This window comes from Coloeus monedula (genome assembly GCF_965178545.1).
Source record: "Coloeus monedula genome assembly, chromosome: 9".
Taxonomy (NCBI): Eukaryota; Metazoa; Chordata; class Aves; order Passeriformes; family Corvidae; genus Coloeus; species Coloeus monedula.
This window is the reverse complement of record NC_138789.1, coordinates 24560322-24578768: the sequence shown is the minus strand read 5'-3', so window position 1 is coordinate 24578768 and position 18447 is coordinate 24560322. Positions and strand designations below refer to the sequence as shown.

The 18447-nt window shown below is 40.9% G+C and overlaps 1 protein-coding gene across 1 annotated transcript in view; it reads left to right on the top strand.

The window, feature by feature from the left end:
• Positions 1-6111: 6111 nt before the first annotated feature.
• The window catches only part of SPATA6 (spermatogenesis associated 6), a gene marked incomplete at its 3' end in the record, with an annotated part of 36155 nt that continues 23819 nt past the window's right edge, over positions 6112-18447 (top strand). Inside the window, exons 1-5 of the mRNA XM_082287397.1 lie at positions 6112-6207; positions 10855-10992; positions 12318-12366; positions 13092-13133; positions 14470-14594. Of these exons, the coding sequence (XP_082143523.1) occupies positions 6160-6207; positions 10855-10992; positions 12318-12366; positions 13092-13133; positions 14470-14594 (402 nt within the window). The 5' untranslated portion in view covers positions 6112-6159. The remainder of the gene's footprint in view (positions 6208-10854; positions 10993-12317; positions 12367-13091; positions 13134-14469; positions 14595-18447) is intronic.

The following is an 18447-nucleotide window of genomic DNA, read 5'->3' as shown; positions in this document are numbered from 1 at the left end:
CTCAGTGAAGACACCTCTGTCGAGCTCGGAGCCACACTGTGCCCCTGCTCTCCGAGGGCTCTCTCGGCATTCCCTGCCACCTCCCAGCAGCTACCTGGGCAGTGCCAGGTGCTGCCGTGCACGAGCTCCAAGGCAAAGTGCTCAGAGCCCTCTCTCCTGATCTCTGCTCAGTAAGCAGTGCACAGAGTCACAACATTCACACACAGACACACTGTTAGACCGTCAGGGCAGCCTCCTGTACATCACAGGCCATTAAATACTGTTGTCAATCTTCTTTTAGTTTGACTAAAATATGTTTTGTTTCAACAAAAGCATTTCTTTAGTCAGCTTCTCATTTTCCTTTGGTATTGTCAGAAAATGGAGAATTCACTTTCCCTTTGATAGCCTGTTCCAGTGGTTACTCCCTTTCTCTGTTGCAATATAACGCCAAACTTATAATTCAATTTTTTTCTAGCTTCAGCCTCCAGCAACTGCTTGTTGCTATGCCTTTCCCAGCTAAATTAAATATCCATATAGTATTCTGTGATTTCCAACACAAAGGTACTATGCTGTAATCAAGCCACAGCTTTTGGCTTTCTGGGCTCTTGCTGCTGCAGCCAGAGTCATCATGGCCAACCTTCCATCAGCAGAGATTCTCCCTTATGGAGCACTTTTGGACACTACCAAGCTGCTCAGAACTATTGCAGGACAGGAGTTATTGTCTCTGGGATGGCAGAAAAACAGACAAGAAGAGTGAGTCATTTTTGCTTCCCCTATGACCGTTGTTTTGAGTTGCTTTGCCAAGCCAACAATATCCTTTTCTTTGCTTTTTAAATACAAAGCTGTACATACATAAGGAATAAAAAGCTCTAATTTATTCTGTGAAAGTGTTCATCAAGTGAGAGACAGGACTCTGGGAAAAGATTAAGAGCTTACATTTTTCATTTGACTTATTTCACATAAAATTTCATAGAGGATAAAATGATGGGAGGCAAAGAAGCAATGATATTTCTGTTTTATCTCTTTCTAAGGACCATAAATCTTTCTGAAGTATCATTAATTATAGCAGCGCCATTCACAACGTTATTGTTAAGGGTCTATCAGCAGTCCCATTATAAAGCCCTATTTTCAGGGGTTTATAACTTGGTCAGAAGAATTTTGTTTCTGGCAAAAACTTTGCTGGGGCAATGTCTCCATCTAAGAAAATTTATTTTAAATGTAAAGCACAAAGAAAAATGTTACCTCTCTTGAACTGAATAGGGGACAGACTAGGAACTTTCTGGGGTACAAAGCTAATGCTGTCGGCTGATTGAATTTGTGCCATCTGTGAATTCATAAGACTGTATTCAAAGAAGTTATCTCTTAGAAGAATTTAGATGATTCCTTTACAACACAAGTTTCCAATTACAACAACTAAATTCAAGATCTGGAATATTCCTCTAGTGGCTGTAATCAAACCAGGTTTGATTGCTTTAGCTGCAGCCAGTCGAGAAAGAATTTGGCAGACCTGGAAAACAGCTTACATGTTAAGAAAACTTCAGTGTCTTTAGATAGCTTGCCTGTTTTTTTGTTGCAGACAGGATACACATAAAGAATGAATGAAGCTAATGCTCAGATGCACCAAAGCGAGTATTGACTTAGCAGCAATATGGAGGAATTGCTCTGTCATGGCTGAGCCACGGTGAAATGTTAAAGAGGCACTGAGTTTCTCCAGATGTGCAGTAAAAATGCTCTGCAGTAGGCACTGGTGAGACTGGGAGGGCATGGGGAAGAAAGGTCACTGCTTCACCTACATAAAAACATGAGCAGGTGGCCTTTTGCCTGTATCAACTTGTAGATTCATCAAGAAAGCCAAAAGCTCTGCGCAGCTGTGTCTTCACATGTCAGGAAAGAGCAAGACGCTCAATAAGCAGGATCAACAAAATCATTGTGGCCTTTTTCGAAAGCAATAGATATTAATGGATGGTAACTTCTGGGCAACTTTTTTCCTGCTTTAAAGTAGAAAGATTAGATGAAAATGTATTTTGTGAGGAGTGTGCTGACACCCTCAGGTAATCTCCATCCTCTGTCCTCATCAATAATCTAGCACTCTGTAACTTCCCTGTTACATTACTGTCTGCAGTAATGCAATTCACTTCGGTCCCCTTAGATCCTATTAGAATCTCTCACATCACAGAATTCTTCCAGCTCTGCTCTACAGTGTTCTGGGATTGTTTAGTCTTAACTTCTGCTGCCTGTTTTCCTCCACTACAATTCTTTGCACAGGGATTGACTTCTGTGGATTGCACATTTAACCTCACAGTGAGTCAGAAGATCAAAATTAATGCATGGGGATATTGTCCAGTGGGGTTTCCAGAGCGCTCTAATTCTGTTTGGAACACAATTGAATGTACCTTGTGATAACAAGTTCCACTATCTAATGTACTTTCTTCTAGCAGTTTTGATTTTGTTTTTTAATTTCTCTGCATGTCTTCTTTGAATGGAAAAAGAGGCATGGGCAAACAGAAGAATGTAGTTCTACATATTTTTCAATCCTTTATGTACCTCCTTTGTATTACATCTTATTTTTCTCTAAAGTAAAACAGTCTTAATGTTTTGCTTGCTTGCCTTTCTAATGTGGAAATCTTACCATATCCCATAATTTTTTGCTGTTATTTGAGCAGATGCCTTCCTGGAATTCTCCTCAGTTATTAATGGTAAGTCAGTCATGCTCGGTGATGATGTCTAAATAAGAGGCTTGACGTGCAGTAACAGAGACGTCTCCTCTGGCTGCTCGGGTAACATCAGGGGCTCAAAGTAGGCAGAAAAGGATCTCTGACACCAATCCTAAGAACTGCAGTAGAGGGTGGCCAAATGTGGAAAGCTCCTTTATTCCCTTCATTCTGATTAGCAGGATGACAGTGAAATACCACTTTGCACCCAGTGTTCTGCTTCCTAAGGAATGGAGGAAACCATTCCTGGCTTCTTAGCCAAAAGTGAGCCTCTGACAAACTCAGTGATATTAGGCTTGCTCTCTGATCTCCAGCCTGATCTAATGAAATTCTGTCGAATCCCCAGTATTTTTTAGATTCTGAACTGTACAATACCCACTATTTGCAGACCTGACTCTTCCCATTTTTCTCACTCTACCTATTTTGTAGCCTATTTCAATGCACTGAAACTCCTGATGCCTGACCATCACAAGCACAGCAACAATATGATATAAATCTTGTGGTAATTATCTTACACCAGGGCAACCTCCCTCTCTTGACATTTACTTCTAGTTTGCAATGGTAGAAATAAGGGCAAAATTGAGTATTTTGATGACATCACAGCTCTTCTGTAGCAGCCATGTTGGAGGGCCCAGAGGACAGCAAAAGATGAAGCTCATAATTGGAGGAAATTGCACAAAACCCCTCCACAATGCAGAACAATCATTCAGATTCTTTTAATACATGAAAATAAGTACAAGTAGCATTACAAGAAGATTTACTGCTGTAAAAGCAAAGGAATTCATGTGCTTTCACAGCAGGGAAACTTTACAGCAGTTAAAACCTCAGGTCCATTACAGGAGCAAGCACTTCTTTTGTTGTTTTGGTTAACAGTTTTGCTTATTAGAAATGGATTTTTACTGAAAGTCAGGATTTTCCCTCATTGTCCCCAGATTCCTGCATTACTGTTCCTGCAGTGCAAATGCAGGTCTAAATCATGCATTTAACAAAAAGGAGAAGGTGCAGATGGGTCTCGCACTGGTGCAGAAAGGGCTGGACAGGAAAGCACTGCAGCAGCAGCAGCCTTTCTTCCCAAGGCCCAGCAGGGCAAAGGGGAAGAAACTCTGCAGACCAGAAGGTTTGCCAGGGAAAAGCACTGAAATTCATCACTGCCTTATCACTTTGGAGAAGCTTTCTGTCCTGCCTTGTGCTCCTTTTTCAAGGGCTATAAAGTACTTCTGTTCCAGGGCACTGCACATGGATATTAAATTCTCATCACAAACATGATGCCATTTTTGATTTCAGCATTTATTTATCTTCTCTTCTTATATGGCCACACTTACCATAATATCTCATACTTCACAATCTTTAACACATTATTTATCCCTCCAAAATGCATGTATATGAAAGGTAGCTGAAAATAAGCAATAAACCATTTTAATACTGTTACCATCTGAGGCTATGGATCTGTGAGAATTTTCTTCTCATTAACTCTGGAATGCTATTCATAACCTTGAGACTGATAATGCTCAGAAAATTATTTTATCCAAGAGTCATCCCCTCCTTAATATATGTACTAGAAGTCTACAGGAAATTTTCCGGGCCCTAAATACAGAATCCTTTGCTAAGACAAAAAAAACCAAAACCAAAACAAACAAAAAAAACCCAACACAAACAAAAAAACACACCCCAAAAAAGACCCAAAACCAACTAAACTAAAACACAAAAAACTCCCCCACACCTTAGAGCTGTTACAGAAGTCACATTAATGAAAACAAGACCTACCTTTCCAATCCATTATTTATTTCAAAAGATTGGTATCAAGTATTAGTAGTGATATTTAATCCATCTATAGATTTCACTTTTGTCTGAACTGGCGTATCATGTTCTTTGCCATTTCCTTTAAAACAAAAAAAGAGAGAGAGATAAATCAAAGCATTTTGAGAATGCTGTTTCTTTCCAGATCACTTAGCATGATTTTTCTTTGAAAGAGTAAAATTAAAATAAAGAAAGCCAAGGGATACATTTGAGCCACTGCGTTCTTTTGGAGGCAATTAAAATTTTCTGTCCTCTCTACAGCTGTACTTGTGAACTTGGAAAGAATATTTAAAGCCTGAAATCCCTTCACAGTCTGAGGCTGAAACAAGTTGCAGTTGCTGAGAGAGAAAATCAGATTATTTCGGTGTTGTATGGGATTGTAAATACTCTGAAAACAACTGAGCAGCAGAGATGTTGGGGAATATCCTTGATATGATCAAACTTGGGATGAAGATCAGAGACATAAATATGAGTGTGTTAATAATGAAAGCAGAAGGGTAGGAATGAACAGACAATTTCAGATATGAGTGTACAGACGTTTCCAAAGATGGCACCAGTCAGAATATACCCCATGCACCCTGTCTCACCCACAGAGGACATTAAAATGGGATACTCAAGTCAAAAGGGCCCAGATGCCTACAACAGGATGCAGGTGAATTGCATCAAAAGAGAAAAAGAAAGCATGGAAATCCAGTCCTTTTTAGCTAGTCAAGCCTGGAGCTGTATAAAACTTGGTTGTGACCGCTCTGCTGAAGAGAAGGCTCTCTCTGCACCTTTCTGCAGGAGGCCCACGAAGCTGGAGGAATCTGACACATCCCGAGCTTCACATTCCTCCCGGATGCCCCAAAGCAGCCCTGTCCTCACCTGTGTGTGACCTGTCTGGTTCCCTGCCCCACGCTGGACACTTGTGCTTTCACACCAGGGCTCCATTGCCCATCACTGTCCGCCCTTCAGGGGGCAGAGGGTGGAAATGATATTTTATCTACTATTTATCACTTTTGGTACACTCTAGCAGCCCCCCAGCAGCTCCACAAGTCCCTGTGCGGAGTGCCAGGACGAGCCAGCCTGAGGTCAGGAAGTGGGAAAGTGGGAGAACCAGAGAAGGTTGTGGGATGAGTAGGGATGAGGAACAGGATTAGCGGCAGGACGAGAGAACATCCTCTTAAGCAGCGCCAAGGGACGTTTAGGTTGGAAATTAGCGACAACTTCTTCACGGAAAGGGTGATTAAACAAGGGAAAGGGCAGCCCACGGCTGTGGTGGAGCCACAGTCCCTGGAGCTGTTTAAGGAAGGATTGGACGTGCCATGGTCTACTCGAGACACTCGTGCTCGGCCATAGGTTGGGCACGGTGATGTCAGAGATCTTTTCCAACCTAACTAATTGTGTGAGGGCAGGAGGCCCTGTTGAGAGCAGCGAGGGCCGGACGGGAAAGGGACACGGGGGCTGTGGGGGAGAGTGTGGGCAGGGCCAGCACGGCCCCTCAGCCCTGCGGCGCGACGGCGGCGAGCGCCGGGCGGGGCGGGCACAGAGAGGGAGGGGATGGAGGGAGGGGAAGCCGCCCCCGAGGAGGGCGGAGCGGCCGCCGCGGCCGGACGCGCCCCGGTTGCCGTGACAACGGCGTCGGCCGAGCCCGAGCGGCCCGGGTCCGGCTGGCCCCGCTGCCCGCCCTCCCATGCCGCGGAAAGCGCTGCGCTGCGTCCTGCAGCTGGAGCTCCGCTCGGTGAGTGCCCGGGCCGCGCTCCCCGCCCGCCTCAGCTGGGCCGCGGCCGGCAGGAGAAGCCGCGCTGGGCTCTTCCGGCACCGCTTCCCGCCGCGCTTTCCTCTGCCGGCCGCCGCCCTGCGCTCCCGGCCCGGGGCATCTTCCGGGGGCTGCTCCGGGCCCTGCTGCCGAGCGGGGGCCGCGCTCCGTCTGGCACCCCAGCCCTTCTGTGTGGGCATCCTCCGGCAGCCGGTCCCTGCGCCCCCGCGTTGGTGTTGGCAGCAGCCGTGCCCCTCCGGAGCTCCCATTTTCCTGTGGAAAAGTTGTGGGGGGTGTTTATCCCTGTGCCCCCGTTCCCCCGTTGGTGTTAGCAGCAGCCGTGCCGCTTTAGAGTTCTCATTTTCCTGCGGAAAATGTGTTTTTTAAGAGACACTGATTCTTGGGAAGCTGTATGGTGGGGGAAAAGCACTCTCAGGAAGAATAAAAAAAAAAAAAACCAAAACCAAAACAAATCCCAGGAAAGAGCGGCTTGTTGATGGCAAATGCCGCCCTGTGAGGGGCAGGTTGTGACTCTGGGCAGCTCTGAATACCTGGATGTTACATGGCTGGGAGTGAGACCAGAAAGTATGAAAATGGAAAGTTTTGACGTTAATCATGTTACGACTGTACCCTGTGCGCTTTGCAAAGTTTTCTGCTTATATCCAAGCTGGGAATACAGCGAGGAGCTGCATTATTATTCTGAAAACTTTTCAGAAGTAGCTGTGTTAGGCGGTGCCCTGTTACCATGGAGTTGGTGGCTTCATATGCCCCGGTCCTGTGATCCAGAACAAGTGGTGCCATATACATAAGAATACTTGCTGCTGAGAGGAAAACACGAGATGCCATCCACAAAATTCAAGTGCGGATCCTGGAAGCATATACTGGGAAATTGCCCAGGTATTCCTGGTTGCTTAGCTACCCTTTTTCCCAAACTTGAGTGGCTGCTCTGAAGCAGAGCTGTGGATTTCCACACATGGATGATGAGGGTGTCACCCTGGCGGTGTTGCTCTGCTGTCTCAACAGCTGGTGTTTGTCTCCACAATGCCAAGGCCTGCTTGGTTCCTGGAGCAGAGCAATGTGCTTTCCTTTTCTGTTCCCACTGGCTGTGAGCTATTCCTGTGCCAGGAGTGAGTACAGGGAAAACATTTCCCCAGGGTCATGTTTTCAGTTGTGGGGTATTTTGTTATTTACCCTGCTCTCAAGGTTACAGGTAAGAATGGAAAGAGACTACTCTTACACAAATGTCAGTGCTGGCCTTTCACTTAAGGAATTTTTCCTTTCCTTAGTGTTTGCTCGCTTGATATATTTTTTGGGCAGCAGTTGTTTCATTTCCCCATTGATCTTTATCAGCTAAAGCACTCTGGTATTTTTGGTAGTAAATTTGTGTGATGGACTCACCAGCCTTCTAATCATCTTAGGGATGGGAGCTACTCTTCCACTTTGAATTTGCATTGATCAGAGTCAGAATTGAAACCTGCATCCCAAATAGGGTCGTGCTTTTGCCTTAGGTGATGTAGGGAAAAATAGTCCAGCTTTCATCCTATATATTTTAGTATGAGCCAGGGTCATTAAAAATGTTAAAAGACATGAATCCCAGTATACAGAGAGGAATGTTTTTGATAGTAACCTCAGCTTGATGACTCCCAGTTTTTGCATATTATTGATGCTGTCCTTTGGCCAGTTCTGTACCACCTTTGATACTGACTGCTCCTCTACTAACTACTCTTATCTAGTTCATCATAAATAATAATTTTTCAAGGCACTATATGATATACTTTACGCAGAAAACAGATTTTCAAGAAAAAGTAAAATTTTGCTTGATTGATCTGTTTTTATTGAACGTGGCCTGCTGGGCTTTTTTTTAGTGATGTTTTCTGCCGTGTCTTTTTTCTTTATTTTTACATATTTAAATATTTCAATCAATGGGGTTATCATTTTTAAGATCTCTCTTTCTGTCTCACATGGTCCTTGTGTTTGTTATTTTTCAGGAGATTCTACCTTCCCTGTTTTCATTACGTTTCATTTAAGAAAAATTACTTTCTTTCACAACCTGGGCTGAAGATGATTCAGCCTCCCTGTGCCTTCTTGGTCCAGGCCTAGTGCATATTGGGTGACTTTTGTTTCTATCATTTAATTCTTTAAGTTGTCTTCTTCCTCCTGTGATAAATTTTATTAAAACCAAGGCAAAATACTCAGTTGTGTTTGGAACATAGATTTGTTAGCTTTCACGTCTTGGCTGGTTTATGCTACGTCCATTAATTCTCTCTTTGTTTGCTTTATTTGTGACCAAAGTCTTGTCCAAATTTCTGATCCATTTCCCTGCCCTTTTACAGTGCTCTGCATATTTCTCAACCCTTTTTGAAATCTGTCCAGTTGTGTCAGAAGTTCTGTCCTCTTTGTTTTTCCCTTGCTTTAGGATACAGATGCATTTTGCTCCTTTTGACTTAATGAAATTCCAAGATCTTCTCTGATCTGGGTCCACCAACTCTTTGGTTTGTGTTGCTGGTAGTTTTCTTCATTTCTCTTCTCAAAAGGAAGGTCTTACTTAAAGACTAATTTGTTTTTTAGTTTGGTTTTTCCTGCCATGGACTGTGTGTAATAAGTGCTCTAGAGGGCTGAGATCAGGAAAATTCTGTTCCTTTCCATGGCCTTAATTCAGTGATTTCTTTATGGCTATTTGTGATGTCCCAGCAGTGGGGCTGGTACACATTTTCCATTCTCCTGGGAACTTTCAGCAGAGATGTCCAGGATGACACTGCCCTAGAAATTTCTCATAGTCCTCCGGGTTGCTTGTGAGGTCAGTTAATTGCAGCACTGATATCCCTCTTCCTTAGCTGATCCATAGATAACACTATTACAGTCTTTAAAATAGTCCCTCATCCTGCTGGAGCAGGCTGCAGTCAGATAAGAGCTTCAGTTTGTCTCCCAAGTGTTAAGTGCCTCTGCGTATTACAAAAGAGGTGCCATGAACTGCAGATGTGCATGTGTCATTCATTTTTGGAGCTGCTTTTCAGTTACATGGCCACATGGTGTTCCAGCCCAGGTAATGCATTGTGCAGTTTATCCCCAGGCTAGTAGAATCACAGCTTTCCACATGTGCTATCTTGACCCACTGCTCATTTGTAAGAATTCGTTTTCTTTTTACGGGATGGCAAGAAAAAATGGCACCTGTTGTTGGCAGTTTTGCTCATTCCAGTATCTTCAGATCTCTTACTTTTCATCTCAGTAAATAGGCAAGCATTGGTTGCCTTCTCTAAGGTGAAAGGCACAAAACTCCAGCTAAAAATGGTTGTAAATCCTACAAAAATGTCGAAGACAGAAGTGAGAAGTGAAGCTGGTATGACATGTAGTATGTAGTTTGGGGGATCTTGCCTTGTATGAATGAGATCTGTCTCTCTCACTCCTGTTCACATTTGCAACTGCATGAGTGTCATGCAAGCTGTTTAATGCTTGACAGACTGTTTCAATTGGGTTATCCATTATTCTGGCACTTTTCTTGCAGATTTGAAGCCCTCATTTACATGTAGAGGAAACCCATTTTTTTCTTCTCAGTTACTTATGAGTAGAAGAACTATTTTTTACCTTATACTTCATCTGTAATGATTGATCACACATTGCTTTCTTTTATTTCTTCCACCTGAAGCTGTTTTTCTACTGCTTATGTAGTTTTCTTTTAAAAACAGTTAGGATTTCTCAAGTAAAATGTTCACTTGGGAGTAGGAGACTGTAACCAAATCTCTTATTTTAATTCCCACCACTCCCCTCCTTTGTCTTTCTACCTGGCAGTTGAAAGTCTGAACGCTTTCTCCAGAAACCTTATGTTGGAAGAGACAACCTCGTATTTCTAATTCTGAGATAAAAAATGAGCATGAGACCTTAAGTGAAAGGTGTCAATTCTCTGTCAGGGACATAAAATAAATCCACGTGGTTCAGAGAAAATAGCAAATAGTTTTGCAATGAGTTGTGTAGATTCTTGCAGTCAGAGCTTTAAAAACAGACCAACTTCTTACTTACAGAATTTAAAAATTGTGCAGAGAAAGTTGAGTGGCAGCCTAGCGAGAGTCCTTCCCTGCCTTGAGTTTAAAGATGGCCAGACTTCTCAGAGAAAGGAAGAAATGTATCTGGTAGAAATGGAACAACAGTTGCTTTTTCTCATTTACAGAAAATTTGCAAATAAACTTGCCCTTTCTGGTGGATGGACAGAGTATGGATATCTAAGCATGTAAATTTAACAGCTTCATTCAAGTTTGGGTGGGTTTTGTGTGTTGGCATCATGTAGACTTCATTCTACATGAGTCTTCACATAGATGGTTATACCTTGCACAGTCAGTGCATGCCTTTAACTCAATTAACCTGGCCTTGGGTTTCAGTTTTGGTTGAAAACAATGGAGTGTGTTTACCTGAGCAAGAAGAATTTGGTCCCGATCATTTTTAAATGGTGACTTTTTTCCTGGCCAGTCTGTACAAATAGAATTGCTTCAGAGAAGAATTTTTTTCTCTCTAGCCTGTTACATCCTGGCTTTCAGAAATCAACCATTTCAGTCCTGACTGTTTCATTTTTATCTTGAAAACAGCCATTGCTTGTCTACCTAAAGTTCAGTTTGTTTAATGAGTATGTTACTCCTACAGATAACTTGTCCTGGAGTGCTGCTGAAAGACAAACAGGAACTTTATCTCAGTGTCTTTGTACTTGGGCAGTACAAAAAAACTCAATGTGTCCCTGCAGTGTTTCCACTCTTCTTTCAAGAGAAACTAGTATTTGAAAAGGTAAGATATGTCAAGGGCTGATACAACCCAAATAAACCCCATCACAAATTCCACAAAAATTGTCTGCAAAACCCATGAGCACAAATAGTCACACTGAGGATGGTGCAGTATTTTAACTCCTGCTTCTCTTTAGCACAAAGGAGGGGTGTGCCTGTGTTATCCATATGGGGACTCAAGAATTATGTGTACTGAAGATTCTAATGTATGATGAGACTTTTTAGGTATTTGTTGATCCTTTTGTGAACTGTCCTTTCTCAGTGTCTTTTTTCCTGGCTTGGAAGGGACTGAATATTTTTGTTCTAAAATTTATAGCAAGGTGAAGAACAGAGACTATACAATATAGGAGAGCCACCTTAATTTAGTAGAAAGATAAAGTAGCAGCTCAAGCCTTTTTGGTGACATCCTACTCCCTTCGAGATCCTTTTTTCATGGTTTGTAACCAGAATTCCCAGATTGATACTCTGGCCCTGTAATTTATAGTTGTTTATCACATATTCTGAGTCCCTACTAGCTTCATTATTAGTACCACAGGGATAATGAAACACAGTATCTTACAGATATGATCTGACTTCTTGACTACCTATGAATAATAATACTTTGCCCTTTCTAGTTCTTTTCCTTTAAGCATTTCCCAGCACTTTGAAAACCAGGCTGAGTAAACTTCAGTGATGCTCTGGTGAAGTGGGTAAGAAACAAGCAGTGATAATTTCACTGCCTACTGAAGAGCAGAAAAGAGCATCATTTTTTAAAGGCAAACATACCACAAACTTCTTAAGAGGAATGTACTGAATGCTGTTTTCAGTGTAATGTAGGGTACCTCCATCCAGTGCAACATCCTCTCATTTTCTTTGCCATCTATTCACACAGGATTCAGGTTAAGAAAAAACCCGAGCAGGAGACTTCCATGAAAAGTCACCTCTGTGAAAATGAAGCTTAAAGCATTACTAATAAATTAAAGTGCATTCATCTATCAGAATTGTAGTACATTCAGCAATTTATGTTTTTCTCTTGAAATTTTCTTAGCCATTACTTGCCTCTACATCTTTAACTCTTCACAATAAATTATTTTCGTTATGTACATACAGAGAGGGAACTCTATATGGGTAGAAAGTATATTACAGAACTGATAGCTTTCAGGGAATTTGATAATGTTCCAAATTACAATTTTAGTAGCTTCTCTCTTTCCAGTGGGGATAGGACTCCTGACAACCATCTTGGCAAGGAAGACCATTGTTTTTTGGGTTTTTTTTCCTTCTCCCTCCCCACAGGTCCACATGATTACTTCAACTGTGCTATTATTATTATTATTATTATTTCTTTTTCAGGCATTTGCTAATATAGTTGATCCTGGAGACCTTGTGAAGTTACTGGAATGTAGGTTCTGTTTTTTTTGTATACTATGTTGTATCCATTAATGTCATGCATTTTTGTAAGGATGATTTGGAGGTTTAAATTATGTGATAGTTTTTCTATCAGGAGCCTGAAAAACTAGTGGGTAACCATTGTCATCTAACAAAATGCCTCTAGAAATGTATGTTAGATGCTTTGGAACAGGAAAAGGGTAAAAAGTCATAAGTGAAAGTCCAGCTGGTTATCTGATAGTGGGTTCCTTTATGTGGTCATTTATTTGATTAATTGTCAAATTATATAAGGATAAACCTCCAATTTTTGTAAAAGGATTCTTTTCATTTTTAAGAAAATTATGTCTTGCCACATGTGTATAATGAATTGTAGTGAGAAAACACTGACCTGAACTCAAACTGCAGGAATATGTACCCTCACACAGAGAGTTATCTGTAAAGGGGGCAAAGCTTGCATAATCTTCTTTAAAAGAGGACAAACTTGGCAGCAGATAGAACTTACAGAGTTCTAAGTCAGATTTAGTGTTGTCATTTGTACCCTGCTAATGCCATTGTATTCATGATGATATTTATGCAAGCTGTACTGAATTTTATCTTATTATTGGTGTGGTGGAAATAGTGCAGCAATGTGCAGAGCTGTGAAGCTTAAATCAGTGATCCGTTTTTCTTGGGCTTTGACTATGGGAATTTTCATTTTAGTTCTTTTTTAACTCATGAAAAAACTTTTTTCCCTCCTAGTTGACACAGCCATACTTGAACTAATACAGCTCGTTCCTCCAGGTATTGTATCAATCTTTTCATAAATTATGCAGTGTAATAGGTGAATTTCCAGGAGGACATTGCCCATTACAGCACAATCACTTTTTCCAACATACAGACAACATAGAAAGCCCTTCAACAAACAGTCCTCTGAATATAAAATGTTAGTAGATCAAGAGGATCTCATTCTTGAAAGAGAATAATAACCAAATATTTAAGTGTATCATGCTCAGACTTAGAAAAGTGATAATATTTAAAAATGGAAAATAAACTGAAGTCATCCAGTGCATAATTATTAACTGCATCACAATTCACTTGCAGAGAGGCTGTGTGTGAAATTTCAGAGTGCATAATCTTGTTCTCAGAATGGTACTTTCTTTCTCTTCCATTTTAATGGTGACCATTGGGAAAACTCTTATCCTCACTATAAGTATTACAGGTCTCTTGGGATGTGTGAAGATAATAAATAGCGATTTGTCATACTTCTGTTATTGGTTCGTGTGATTATAAAAATCTATTTTAATGAAATTCAAGTGTTCCCATGAATAATGTAAATCTGCATTTTATTGGAACTAAAGTCAAGTTTTAAAGAGGACTCATTTGGAAACTGTGGTAAAAGCACTCTCTGTCGCTTGTCCTTAGTACTTTCAAGGAAACTATTGCTTCTCTCAGGTGGCTCACCAGACTGTTTACTTGAAGAAATGTAGTGAATGGGGATTTTTTTTTGTGGGAAGATAAAAGATCTTGCATAAGGAATTTATTTTCAGGGCTCAGAGATAGGTGTGATACGGCCCAACATAAGCAAGCAAGATGGCTGCAATAGCACAAGTTACATTTTTTTTGCAATATACATTCAAGGGTTTACCTCTAAAGAAAAACTTCTTTTTTTGAAAAGTAGCAAGCCAGGGTATTGAGAAAATCTTGAAATAATTATTTTGATGTTGCATGTGTTTCTTTCTTACTGCTACTATTACTATTCTGTTATATGGAATGATAGTTTTTCATAAGGGATTGGCTGCCATTAAAAAAATAAGTATTTTTCTGTGGCATGGAAGGGAAAGACTACTGAAAAGTTGTCTAAAGAAAACTTTTTGTGTGTCTGTTATAGAACAGTTAACACAATCTTTTTTGATTTTTTTTCCAGTAACATTTAAACATAGTTTCATTGTAGATTATGCACATTTCTGCTGCTGATTTAACTTGATGAGGTTATTTCCTAGTGCGATAGGAGTTTTAGAGCCATGCTGTTAATTTGTAAAGAGCAAAATTTATCCTGGTTTCAACATGGCTCTGTGTGTGGTGTCTGTGCTGTATGGCTTTGTCTATTTTCCAATTAAAGTATGTATTTTCTTTTTAGTGGGAAAAGTTCTAGCTACATATGAAGAAAATACAAGAGATTTCCTGTTCCCTGACCCTAAGCTTACCCATGGGCACCGTGGTTTAGAGCGTGAGATTTTAATGAAGAGGTCCCCGTTTTTCACAGTGAGTGAATGTCTGTGAATTGTATTTATGACACAGTCTGCTTCACTGAAGAAACCCCTTGAACTGCTTCAAATGAAAAGCCGTTACTTCTGACAGATTTTGCCATTTTAAGGTGTTGAATGTACAAATCCACAGTTGAACTTCGGGGAAAGTAGAATCTTTTTTCAAAATGCTTCAAGAAATTATTTAATGTGAAAAAGTTAGTTTCCACTTGGTTTGCAGTGTGGCACCATGACATGTCTCCATTCAGTTTAATCTGTGCTGCAGCTGGTGGTTGAAAGGATGCAGGAGAAGAGGGAGATGTCATATTGACTTCATGGTTCTCAACAGATAAACCATGTAACCCTCCTCCTTGGTCCCTCTCCCTCGCTTTTTGGAACAGCAGCTAATTGGCAGAATGAGTGCAATGAATTAATGCTCATTTTCTGGAGATAAGGGCTCAAGTACATATTAAATGAAAATTAATTCATTTCACACTGCCCTTTCATAAAGTTTGATTGTCAAATCTTAGTTGTTACCAGAATAACCCAGGGAAGGCACTTTAAGGAGGATGGTAATGATTTGTTTTGGAGTTTGTTTTGTGTGGTCTATTTTAGTTAAGTTTTACTGCTGGACTGGCAGGACATTTGGATAGGGACTCAATTACCATGTCCATTGTGGTTGGACTAAAAGCACGTAGGAGGAGGGAAATGCTGGTTAAAGTTCATTGGTATCTTTTAGCTGGTGTAATCTTTCCCCTGAAAGGGCAACCTGGAAACTGCCCAGACACTTGGCGTTAGAAGTGCTAATTTGGTATCTAATGCTGTGTTACATTTGAATGAATTAAAGTTGTGATTTTGTGCTACAAAATGTCTGATTCTGTAGCAACTTAAACTGTCCCTGCAAAAACAACCATTGTTTTTTGGCTGTAGTATCTCTTTGATATGGCTCATCCCATACATCGTGGTGTGGCTCAAGAGATGGGGTGCGACTGTTTTGCTTTCATACTGCTCATAGGATAGGTACTTTCCTGATGTTGAGAAAGAATAGGGAGGTAGTAACAAATGAGGTGGTATTAGCTACATGTTTTTAGACTTTTTTGTGAACAGAATATAGTGAGTGTTTGTAGAAGCAGAGCCACTAGAGTAGTTTGATGGTTTTTGTCAAACTGAGCTCTTTAAAACAAAAATTACGTATATTCTAATAAAGAGAAGGTGCCATAACTTGTGAGCTGTGAGAAGATGTGGTCAGAGTAATTTGGATGTGTAGCTGATGAGTGATGGCACTGTAGTAGCTTTAAAAAGTTAACTGATGTAAGACATACTTCTGTGTCCTCGGGAGCAGCATAAACAAAATCCATCTCTGCCCTGGAGCAGGGACTACAGAGGCCTTTGTTGCTCTGTTCCATCTCCATAGCTGAAAGTACAGTTTAAGAGAGGATTTTGGCATAGTGACTCCCTTTTCAGTGAGTAATACAGAAGCTGTGTTTGATGGCATTGAAGGGAGGCTCCCAAAATTAACTTCTTGTTCCTCTCCTCACTTGCCAAATGGACTAACTGTGAAAGGATTTTTACCTCCAGTAGAAATGCAGTCTCAAGTGCCTCCATCTTCCAGTGTTCCCTGAGCTTTACTGGTGTCTCCTGCTAAGCACTGGATGTGAATGCTAAGCAAAAGGAGGTGTTAAACAAGGTCGTGAGAAGCCTCACGTTATTCCTATGCTAGTGAAGCTATGTTCTTCCCACATGAAAAGTTATTTATTGCCAGCTGAGATGTTGAATATTTTTGAATGTGCTTCAGTGGCACTTTGATTCCCAAAAAATTTGTCTTTTATTAAAAAAATAAAGGTAGCAACAGCAAGGTTACGGTTGTGGAGTTCAGATAGGCAGTGACAAGCCGTATCTGATTAACACTGCTAATCTGCCACTTGGAAGGAATCCCAAGTCGAGAGGATCAGAACTCCTCCAGAAATCTGGCACTTGGCTGATAATGTCTCTGGCTAAATGTCTTACGAGGTTTACAAACTCTGTGTGCATACGAGACATGCCTCGAGTTATCTCTCCTGGTCCAGTGTTGCCCAGATGAGGCTCTTGCTGGCTCTTCTGTATTTCTCTGCAACCTTTGCCTTTGAGAATATGTTTATGCCTGGACTGTGGTAGTGATTTCTTACAGATGTTCTTATCTCCATTCCCCACCTTCATGCAGTATTTGCCACATTACTTAAAACAGTTTCTTTTTAGTTATGCTATCTTCCATTAGCATGCCAGTATAAGACCTTCTGTTATATTCATACATGCTTTTTTAAGCTGGAGTTGTACTCATACTCCTTACTGTCAAAAGCACATATTAGACTTGTATTCTTGTAAACATGAACCACCTTTGTACTTTTTCTATGATCAAATTGCTATTATGTCCCTTCTGTTTAATGATTGGTGCAGGACTGCTCAATGCTGCAGACACCACTAAGCCAGAAGCAGTAGAGATCCCAAAAACTTTCTGGCTGATTTTCATTTACAGATGTGTTTGGGGCTATATGACAGTCTTCATGTAATTCTGTGTTGAATATCCTTCAGCAATACCTAGTTTGGTAACTGCAAAAAACAGAGCAAGTCCTCTGATGGCTTCTGGCCTTTGAGTTGCTTTTTGACATATCCATGCCTGTGCATTCGAATGCCATCCTATATTCCCTCTCTGAAGACTATTTCTCTGAAGAAACCATGGTTTGTGTCATTTTTGAGGTATGAGCTCTTAAGAATTTTGTAATCATTTCCAATCTCTGTAAGAGCAGTAGGTGCTCTATTGTTGCATTTTATAGTAGACATACTAATTCTGATGTGTCCTTTTTTAAATTGTTGATAGCACTTGACGATTCATTAGTAGTAAAAACGAGTTGATTAAAGATGATCAGATTTAAAACCTCTTTTATATGCCATAACTTGACTTGATTGAATCCTGGACTCTGTTAATTGCTATGACTGAGCTTTCTTGTCATTTTTGTCTTTACATTTCCATAATCTATCCTGGGGCCAGATCATATTCCCTAATGGGAAATCAGTGTTTAGGCAGGTGGTAGAGAATAGTTTGGTTCATCAATAGACTTCACTCATGAAGTTCCTGCTAATTCTTACAAATGTGGGACAGTCACAAACACACCCAGCTCCTTTTCATGTCTCAGTGATTTTGTGTGTTCATGTGCACAAACGCCCATGCACTGAGATGCCTCAGGCAGCAAATTCTGTCCATGTTGAAAGAAGAGAGGGTAGAAATTTCTAGGGGCACTTGATTGTCTCTTGAGTTCTGCAGAGCTCTGTAAGATGCACATAGATGATTGCCACTTGTTTATAACATATGTGGCATTTAGTTCTTTTATGCCTTTTTTGATGCTGCTGTTTGGGATATAATGCTTGTGCGTCATAATCCCTGTCCTTTACACCCAGTAAATTTTGACTGCATTGACCAATGCTCAGTGAATTTGAAAGGCAATAGTTTTCTGAGGTGTTACGTTCCTAGCCATGGCTGTAGTAAAAGAAGGTGAGTGGAGCAGAAGCTGTTAATGATGTGAAAATGGAGGGACTTGCTGGCCATTACTCCGTGTGTGCTGTGCTCAACCAGGAGGCCCAGCTGGACCTTGCTGATCCAAGTGGGACAAACTAGGGCTGCCCTGTGGGCAGGAGGGGATTGTGAGGGAGTGGAACGTGGTTATGGAACAAGGGAGACATCCACAGAAATCAGACTATTCTAAAGATTAAGGAATGAAGGGTATTCTTAGTCATACTGTTACAAATGAATAGTTATTTGCGGTGTGATTGACTGATTAAACAAAATGTTTTTACGAAAGAGATGGCACAACTGAGACTGTTCTCAGACACGTTTACAA